The following is a 9713-nucleotide window of genomic DNA, read 5'->3' as shown; positions in this document are numbered from 1 at the left end:
TTGATAGGGAAGCTTAGAGGTCAAATATACTGTTAAGATTTTCTACTGCCAAGTTTACACCTTCACTATTGCAGTGAAACGTTTTACCCAGGAAGTTGTCTAAAAGGGATTGGATTTGCTGTTGCCTAATTGTTTTTTGGTAGGTTTCCAAACTGCATTCCTTCCATCTATAGCATTTCTTAATGTTACTCAGTTCCTTTGGCTTTGATGCCTCATGGTTGAGTATTGCTCTGTTCAAGTAGACTGTAATTTTGCTGTGATCTGATAGGGGTGTCAGTGGGCTGACTGTGAACGCTCTGAGAGACTCTGGGTTGAGGTCAGTGATAAAGTAGTCTACAGTGCTACTGCCAAGAGATGAGCTATAGGTGTACCTACCATAGGAGTCCCCTCGAAGCCTACCATTGACTATGTACATACCCAGCGTGCGACAGAGCTGCAGGAGTTGTGACCCGTTTTTGTTGGTTATGTTGTCATAGTTGTGTCTAGGGGGGCATATGGGGGAGGGAATGCTGTCACCTGCAGGCAGGTGTTTGTCCCCCTGTGTGCTGAGGGTGTCAGGTTCCTGTCCAGTTCTGGCATTTAGGTCGCCACAGACTAGTACATGTCCCTGGAACTGGAAATCTCTCTCTGTCTCTCTCTCTCTCGCTGTCTCTCTCTCTCTCGCTGTCTCTCTCTCTCTCTCTCTCTCTCTCTCTCTCTCTCTCTCTCTCTCTCTCTCTCTCTCTCTCTCTCTCTCTCTCTCTCTCTCTCTCTCTCTGTCTCTCTGTCTCTCTCTAGTTGTGGTTGTACCCCCTGGAGTGTGTCTGGGAGGCTGATCTAGAAGCCTGTCACCTCCTCCTGCGAGACCTCCAGCTGCGTACACCTTTTTGGAATGGTCTGGACCTTGAGGACCCCACGACACTGGTACGACCCAGTGCCCAGCGAGCCACTAAAACAGGAAGCAGACCTGCAAGAGTGTGCCATGTTGACAGCTGTGAGGGGGTTGCTGGTCCCACGAGGCCAACCTACAGAACTCAGAGGTCACCAAGGTAACGAACGCAGCGACCGATTTGTCCCAAATGGCACCCTATTGGCCGATGAGTTCTGGTCAGAAGCAGCACTGTATAATGAAGGTTTTGTATTGGCTCCTGCCTGCATACTAACGTATAAGGGGAGGTTTACCGACAGTGGTAGCACTGTCTGCATTTCAATGGAAAGAAATATATGTTTTTATGAAGTGTAATGTTGAGGTGTGGGCATCAACTTTTGGGTTTGATGTATTCGTAGAGCTATACAATACTGTAAATACATGTAGCCATATTTATCCAGGAAGATGAGAGTAACATCTGTTCTGCTATACGTGTAACCTGGCCTTAAAGTAACTTTGCAAAACATTGCAAGTATAATAATTAAGACTTGTTCGGATTCATACAGAAAGTAGTTACTTACATTCTGACTCTCATGTAATTATCCAGGAAGGGCAAATGAGGGAAACTTGTGGTCTGGAACCTCTGACTAACAGTCCTCTGACTAACAGTCCTCTGACTCACAGTCCTCTGACTAACAGTCCTCTGACTCACAGTCCTCTGACTAACAGTCCTCTGACTCACAGTCCTCTGACTCACAGTCCTCTGACTCACAGGCCTCTGACTTACAGACCTCTGACTCACAGTCCTCTGACTCACAGACCTCTGACTCACAGGCCTCTGACTCACAGGCCTCTGACTCACAGTCCTCTGACTCACAGACCTCTGACTCACAGGCCTCTGACTCACAGGCCTCTGACTCACAGTCCTCTGACTCACAGGCCTCTGACTCACAGTCCTCTGACTCACAGTCCTCTGACTCACAGGCCTCTGACTTACAGACCTCTGACTCACAGTCCTCTGACTCACAGACCTCTGACTCACAGGCCTCTGACTCACAGTCCTCTGACTCACAGGCCTCTGACTCACAGTCCTCTGACTCACAGGCCTTTGACTCACAGTCCTCTGACTCACAGACCTCTGACTCACAGTCCTCTGACTCACAGTCCTCTGACTCACAGTCCTCTGACTCACAGACCTCTGACTCACAGTCCTCTGACTCACAGACCTCTGACTCACAGGCCTCTGACTCACAGTCCTCTGACTCACAGGCCTTTGACTCACAGTCCTCTGACTCACAGTCCTCTGACTCACAGTCCTCTGACTCACAGTCTTCTGACTCACAGACCTCTGACTCACAGTCCTCTGACTCACAGTCCTCTGACTCACAGTCCTCTGACTCACAGTCTTCTGACTCACAGACCTTTGACTCACAGTCCTCTGACTCACAGTCCTCTGACTCACAGTCCTCTGACTCACAGTCCTCTGACTCACAGGCCTCTGACTCACAGACCTCTTAATATGGATGAAAACGTGACGTGATCTCAGAGCCGTTAGCACGCAGTCATCTGCAGTTTTACATTGGTGTAGTGAGCAACACAGTGTACTTCTGAAAACAGGCCAGTTGACTACAGTTAGACACACTGCACTTCTTCCTGTTGGCATAGAGAGCATTGATGGAGAAGAAAAATAGGCTTTTACATTTTGGGAAGATTTTGGCTGTCACCAGGGAGAGGGGAGGAGAGGACAGGAGAGGAGAGGAGAGGAGAGGAGAGAAGAGGACACTAATGTAATAATGTACCTCTGATAGTGTTATCACCAGGAAGAGATGAGGAGATGAGAGGAGTTGACTTAGCTGGTATCCTTTGTCTTAACAGTTGCCTTAGCTGGTATCCTTTGTCTTAACAGTTGCCTTAGCTGGTATCCATTGTCCTAACAGTTGACTTAGCTGTTATCCCTTGTCCTAACAGTTGACTTAGCTGTTATCCATTGTCCTAACAGTTGACTTAGCTGTTATCCCTTGTCCTAACAGTTGACTTAGCTGTTATCCATTGTCCTAACAGTTGACTTAGCTGGTATCCATTGTCCTAACAGTTGACTTAGCTGTTATCCCTTGTCATAACAGTTGACTTAGCTGGTATCCTTTGTCCTAACAGTTGACTTAGCTGTTATCCCTTGTCCTAACAGTTGACTTAGCTGTTATCCCTTGTCCTAACAGTTGACTTAGCTGTTATCCATTGTCCTAACAGTTGACTTAGCTGTTATCCCTTGTCCTAACAGTTGACTTAGCTGTTATCCATTGTCCTAACAGTTGACTTAGCTGGTATCCATTGTCCTAACAGTTGACTTAGCTGTTATCCCTTGTCATAACAGTTGACTTAGCTGTTATCCCTTGTCATAACAGTTGACTTAGCTGTTATCCCTTGTCATAACAGTCGACTTAGCTGTTATCCCTTGTCATAACAGTTGACTTAGCTGTTATCCCTTGTCCTAACAGTTGACTTAGCTGTTATCCATTGTCCTAACAGTTGACTTAGCTGTTATCCCTTGTCCTAACAGTTGACTTAGCTGTTATCCATTGTCCTAACAGTTGACTTAGCTGTTATCCCTTGTCATAACAGTTGACTTAGCTGGTATCCTTTGTCCTAACAGTTGACTTAGCTGTTATCCCTTGTCCTAACAGTTGACTTAGCTGTTATCCCTTGTCCTAACAGTTGACTTAGCTGTTATCCCTTGTCCTAACAGTTGACTTAGCTGTTATCCCTTGTCAAAACAGTTGACTTAGCTGTTATCCCTTGTCATAACAGTTGACTTAGCTGTTATCCCTTGTCATAACAGTTGACTTAGCTGTTATCCCTTGTCATAACAGTTGACTTAGCTGTTATCCCTTGTCATAACAGTTGACTTAGCTGTTATCCCTTGTCCTAACAGTTGACTTAGCTGTTATCCATTGTCCTAACAGTTGACTTAGCTGTTATCCCTTGTCATAACAGTTGACTTAGCTGTTATCCCTTGTCCTAACAGTTGACTTAGCTGTTATCCCTTGTCATAACAGTTGACTTAGCTGTTATCCCTTGTCATAACAGTTGACTTAGCTGTTATCCATTGTCCTAACAGTTGACTTAGCTGGTATCCATTGTCCTAACAGTTGACTTAGCTGTTATCCCTTGTCATAACAGTTGACTTAGCTGGTATCCTTTGTCCTAACAGTTGACTTAGCTGTTATCCCTTGTCATAACAGTTGACTTAGCTGTTATCCCTTGTCATAACAGTTGACTTAGCTGTTATCCCTTGTCATAACAGTTGACTTAGCTGTTATCCCTTGTCCTAACAGTTGACTTAGCTGTTATCCCTTGTCCTAACAGTTGACTTAGCTGTTATCCCTTGTCCTAACAGTTGACTTAGCTGTTATCCCTTGTCATAACAGTTGACTTAGCTGTTATCCCTTGTCCTAACAGTTGACTTAGCTGTTATCCCTTGTCCTAACAGTTGACTTAGCTGTTATCCATTGTCCTAACAGTTGACTTAGCTGTTATCCCTTGTCCTAACAGTTGACTTAGCTGTTATCCCTTGTCCTAACAGTTGACTTAGCTGTTATCCCTTGTCATAACAGTTGACTTAGCTGTTATCCCTTGTCCTAACAGTTGACTTAGCTGTTATCCCTTGTCCTAACAGTTGACTTAGCTGTTATCCCTTGTCCTAACAGAACCAGTCTTCATCATCTGGCAGTCCGACAGACAGTTCTGGGATCTGCGGATGCCAGGGGAACGCTACCTGCCCCAATGCATAGAGCCAACTGTAAAGGTCTGGGTCTGTTTTCCATGGTTCGGGCCCCTTAGTTCCAGTGAAGGGAAATCTTAACGCTACAGCATACAATGACATTCTAGACGATTCTGTTCTTCCAACTTTGTGGCAACAGTTTGGGGAAGGCCCTTTCCTGTTTCAGCATGACAATGCCCCCCGTGCACGAAGCGAGGTCCATACAGAAATGTTTTTTCAAGATCGGTGTGGAAGAACTTGACTGCCCTGCACAGAGCCCTGACCTCAACCCCATCAAACACCTTTGTGATGAATTGGAACGCCAACTACGAGCCAGGCCTAATCGCCCAACATCAGGGCCTGACCTCACTAATGGTCTTGTGGCTGAATGGAAGCAAGTCCCCGCAGCAATGTTCTAACATCTAGCGGAAAGCCTTCCCAGAAGAGTGGAGGCTGTTATAGCAGCAATGTTCCAACATCTAGTGGAAAGCCTTCGCAGAAGAGTGGAGGCTGTTATAGCAGCAATGTTCCAACATCTAGTGAAAAGCCTTCCCAGAAGAGTGGAGGCTGTTATAGCAGCAATGTTCCATCATCTAGTGGAAAGCCTTCCCAGAAGAGTGGAGGCTGTTATAGCAGCAATGTTCCATCATCTAGTGGCAAGCCTTCCCAGAAGAGTGGAGGCTGTTATAGCAGCAATGTTCCAACATCTAGTGGAAAGCCTTCCCAGAAGAGTGGAGGCTGTTATAGCAGCAATGTTCCAACATCTAGTGGAAAGCCTTCCCAGAAGAGTGGAGGCTGTTATAGCAGCAATGTTCCAACATCTAGTGGAAAGCCTTCCCAGAAGAGTGGAGGCTGTTATAGCAGCAATGTTCCACCATCTAGTGGAAAGCCTTCCCAGAAGAGTGGAGGCTGTTATAGCAGCAATGTTCCAACATCTAGTGGAAAGCCTTCCCAGAAGAGTGGAAGCTGTTATAACAGCAATGTTCCTACATCTAGTGGAAAGGCTTCCCAGAAGAGTGGAGGCTGTTATAACAGCAATGTTCCAACATCTAGTGGAAATGCTTCCCAGAAGAGTGGAGGCTGTTATAGCAGCAATGTTCCAACATCTAATGGAATGCCTTCCCAGAAGAGTGGAGGCTTTTATAGCAGCAATGTTCCAACATCTAGTGGAAAGCCTTCCCAGAAGAGTGGAGGCTGTTATAGCAGCAATGTTCCAACATCTAGTGGAAAGCCTTCCCAGAAGAGTGGAAGCTGTTATAACAGCAATGTTCCTACATCTAGTGGAAAGCCTTCCCAGAAGAGTGGAGGCTGTTATAGCAGCAATGTTCCAACATCTAGTGGAAAGCCTTCGCAGAAGAGTGGAGGCTGTTATAGCAGCAATGTTCCAACATCTAGTGGAAAGCCTTCCCAGAAGAGTGGAGGCTGTTATAACAGCAATGTTCCTACATCTAGTGGAAAGGCTTCCCAGAAGAGTGGAGGCTGTTATAGCAGCAATGTTCCAACATCTAGTGAAAAGCCTTCCCAGAAGAGTGGAGGCTGTTATAGCAGCAATGTTCCATCATCTAGTGGAAAGCCTTCCCAGAAGAGTGGAGGCTGTTATAGCAGCAATGTTCCATCATCTAGTGGCAAGCCTTCCCAGAAGAGTGGAGGCTGTTATAGCAGCAATGTTCTAACATCTAGTGGAAAGCCTTCCCAGAAGAGTGGAGGCTGTTATAGCAGCAATGTTCCAACATCTAGTGGAAAGCCTTCCCAGAAGAGTGGAGGCTGTTATAGCAGCAATGTTCCAACATCTAGTGGAAAGCCTTCCCAGAAGAGTGGAGGCTGTTATAGCAGCAATGTTCCACCATCTAGTGGAAAGCCTTCCCAGAAGAGTGGAGGCTGTTATAGCAGCAATGTTCCAACATCTAGTGGAAAGCCTTCCCAGAAGAGTGGAAGCTGTTATAACAGCAATGTTCCTACATCTAGTGGAAAGGCTTCCCAGAAGAGTGGAGGCTGTTATAACAGCAATGTTCCAACATCTAGTGGAAATGCTTCCCAGAAGAGTGGAGGCTGTTATAGCAGCAATGTTCCAACATCTAATGGAATGCCTTCCCAGAAGAGTGGAGGCTTTTATAGCAGCAATGTTCCAACATCTAGTGGAAAGCCTTCCCAGAAGAGTGGAGGCTGTTATAGCAGCAATGTTCCAACATCTAGTGGAAAGCCTTCCCAGAAGAGTGGAAGCTGTTATAACAGCAATGTTCCTACATCTAGTGGAAAGGCTTCCCAGAAGAGTGGAGGCTGTTATAACAGCAATGTTCCAACATCTAGTGGAAATGCTTCCCAGAAGAGTGGAGGCTGTTATAGCAGCAATGTTCCAACATCTAATGGAATGCCTTCCCAGAAGAGTGGAGGCTGTTATAGCAGCAATGTTCCAACATCTAGTGGAAAGCATTCCCAGAAGAGTGGAGGCTGTTATAGCAGCAATGTTCCAACATCTAATGGAATGCCTTCCCAGAAGAGTGGAGGCTTTTATAGCAGCAATGTTCCAACATCTAGTGGAAAGCCTTCCCAGAAGAGTGGAGGCTGTTATAGCAGCAATGTTCCAACATCTAGTGGAAAGCCTTCCCAGAATTGTGGAAGCTGTTATAACAGCAATGTTCCTACATCTAGTGGAAAGCCTTCCCAGAAGAGTGGAGGCTGTTATAGCAGCAATGTTCCAACATCTAGTGGAAAGCCTTCGCAGAAGAGTGGAGGCTGTTATAGCAGCAATGTTCCAACATCTAGTGGAAAGCCTTCCCAGAAGAGTGGAGGCTGTTATAACAGCAATGTTCCTACATCTAGTGGAAAGGCTTCCCAGAAGAGTGGAGGCTGTTATAGCAGCAATGTTCCAACATCTAGTGAAAAGCCTTCCCAGAAGAGTGGAGGCTGTTATAGCAGCAATGTTCCATCATCTAGTGGAAAGCCTTCCCAGAAGAGTGGAGGCTGTTATAGCAGCAATGTTCCATCATCTAGTGGCAAGCCTTCCCAGAAGAGTGGAGGCTGTTATAGCAGCAATGTTCTAACATCTAGTGGAAAGCCTTCCCAGAAGAGTGGAGGCTGTTATAGCAGCAATGTTCCAACATCTAGTGGAAAGCCTTCCCAGAAGAGTGGAGGCTGTTATAGCAGCAATGTTCCAACATCTAGTGGAAAGCCTTCCCAGAAGAGTGGAGGCTGTTATAGCAGCAATGTTCCACCATCTAGTGGAAAGCCTTCCCAGAAGAGTGGAGGCTGTTATAGCAGCAATGTTCCAACATCTAGTGGAAAGCCTTCCCAGAAGAGTGGAAGCTGTTATAACAGCAATGTTCCTACATCTAGTGGAAAGGCTTCCCAGAAGAGTGGAGGCTGTTATAACAGCAATGTTCCAACATCTAGTGGAAATGCTTCCCAGAAGAGTGGAGGCTGTTATAGCAGCAATGTTCCAACATCTAATGGAATGCCTTCCCAGAAGAGTGGAGGCTTTTATAGCAGCAATGTTCCAACATCTAGTGGAAAGCCTTCCCAGAAGAGTGGAGGCTGTTATAGCAGCAATGTTCCAACATCTAGTGGAAAGCCTTCCCAGAAGAGTGGAAGCTGTTATAACAGCAATGTTCCTACATCTAGTGGAAAGGCTTCCCAGAAGAGTGGAGGCTGTTATAACAGCAATGTTCCAACATCTAGTGGAAATGCTTCCCAGAAGAGTGGAGGCTGTTATAGCAGCAATGTTCCAACATCTAATGGAATGCCTTCCCAGAAGAGTGGAGGCTGTTATAGCAGCAATGTTCCAACATCTAGTGGAAAGCATTCCCAGAAGAGTGGAGGCTGTTATAGCAGCAATGTTCCAACATCTAGTGGAAAGCCTTCCCAGAAGAGTGGAGGCTGTTATAGCAGCAATGTTCCAACATCTAGTGGAAAGCCTTCCCAGAAGAGTGGAGGCTGTTATAGCAGCAATGTTCCAACATCTAGTGGAAAGCCTTCCCAGAAGAGTGGAGGCTGTTATAGCAGCAATGTTCCAACATCTAGTGGAAAGCCTTCCCAGAAGAGTGGAGGCTGTTATAGCAGCAATGTTCCAACATCTAGTGGAAAGCCTTCCCAGAAGAGTGGAGGCTGTTATAGCAGCAATGTTCCAACATCTAGTGGAAAGCCTTCCCAGAAGAGTGGAGGCTGTTATAGCAGCAATGGCATAGAAGGGGCTTTGTGAATGAAAGCAGACGGAGGAGGGGCCTTGAGGTGTGAGTCCTGTGAGCGAGTTAAATGGAGCGAAGAGGGAGGGAGAGACAGCAACCAACTGAGCCGACATGCAGGTAGTCTAACTTCTATTTGGTCATAGCTAGGTTATTTATCATCCAATATGATTACGTAGTACCGGTCGGGACTGCATCAAACCGAGAGAAGCTAATTGGCTAAGATAGCTAGCTCAGTTAGCTAGCTCAGTTAGCTAGTCAGTTAGCTAGTCAGTTAGCTAGTCAGCTAGCTAGTCAGTTAGCTAGTCAGTTAGCTAGTCAGTTAGCTAGTCAGCTAGCTAGTCAGTTAGCTAGTCAGTTAGCTAGTCAGTTAGCTAGCTCAGTTAGCTAGCTCAGTTAGCTAGTCAGCTAGCTAGCTAGGCTAATTGAGTCCGCATATGCTTTCTTCCTGTTCTACCGTTAAATAACACCTCCATTCAGATGATTAAATAGTTGCCTACCTACCTGTTGTCTCTTGTTCGTTGTTGCAAATACTGCTCATTGTATATCTTCTGCTGATTAGATCCTTTCCTAGCGTGCTTTGCCACGCACAGAGGCTCTATGACTGTAGAGTCGCTTTGTGATTGACAAGCTACTCACGCCTCTCTGTATAGGCTGTTCTTTGTGATTGATGACAAGCTACACACGCCTCTCTGTATAGGCTGTTCTTTGTGATTGACAAGCTACTCACGCATCTCTGTATAGGCTGTTCTTTGTGATTGATGACAAGCTACACACGCCTCTCTGTATAGGCTGTTCTTTGTGATTGACAAGCTACTCACCCCTCTCTGTATAGGCTGTTCTTTGTGATTGACAAGCTACTCACGCCTCTCTGTATAGGCTGTTCTTTGTGATTGACAAGCTACTCACGCCTCTCTGTATAGGCTGTTCT

The 9713-nt window shown here is 46.0% G+C and overlaps 1 protein-coding gene across 1 annotated transcript; it reads right to left on the bottom strand.

The window, feature by feature from the left end:
- Nucleotides 1-816: 816 nt before the first annotated feature.
- Nucleotides 817-9323, bottom strand: LOC129865500 (keratin-associated protein 10-4-like). The gene is made up of 3 exons (XM_055938350.1): nucleotides 9287-9323; nucleotides 1590-2360; nucleotides 817-1004 (listed from the first exon to the last, which is right to left on the bottom strand). Exons 1-3 carry the CDS (start codon nucleotides 9321-9323, stop codon nucleotides 817-819), a joined length of 996 nt encoding a protein of 331 aa, XP_055794325.1.
- Nucleotides 9324-9713: the final 390 nt, after the last annotated feature.

Source organism: Salvelinus fontinalis, chromosome 1, assembly GCF_029448725.1.
Source record: "Salvelinus fontinalis isolate EN_2023a chromosome 1, ASM2944872v1, whole genome shotgun sequence".
NCBI lineage: Eukaryota > Metazoa > Chordata > Actinopteri > Salmoniformes > Salmonidae > Salvelinus > Salvelinus fontinalis.
This window is presented reverse-complemented; position numbering and strand designations above follow the sequence as displayed.

Bases quoted from the DNA above. Each gene is read 5' to 3' on its own strand.
- LOC129865500 (XM_055938350.1), bottom strand. From the start codon at position 9,323: ATGAGCAGTATTTGCAACAACGAACAAGAGACAACAG. The intron at 2,361-9,286 runs GTAGGTAGGCAA...ATCCATATTAAG, and splicing joins CAACGAACAAGAGACAACAG to AGGTCTGTGAGTCAGAGGCC. The intron at 1,005-1,589 runs GTGAGTCAGAGG...TGAGTTCTGTAG, and splicing joins GGACTGTGAGTCAGAGGACT to GTTGGCCTCGTGGGACCAGC.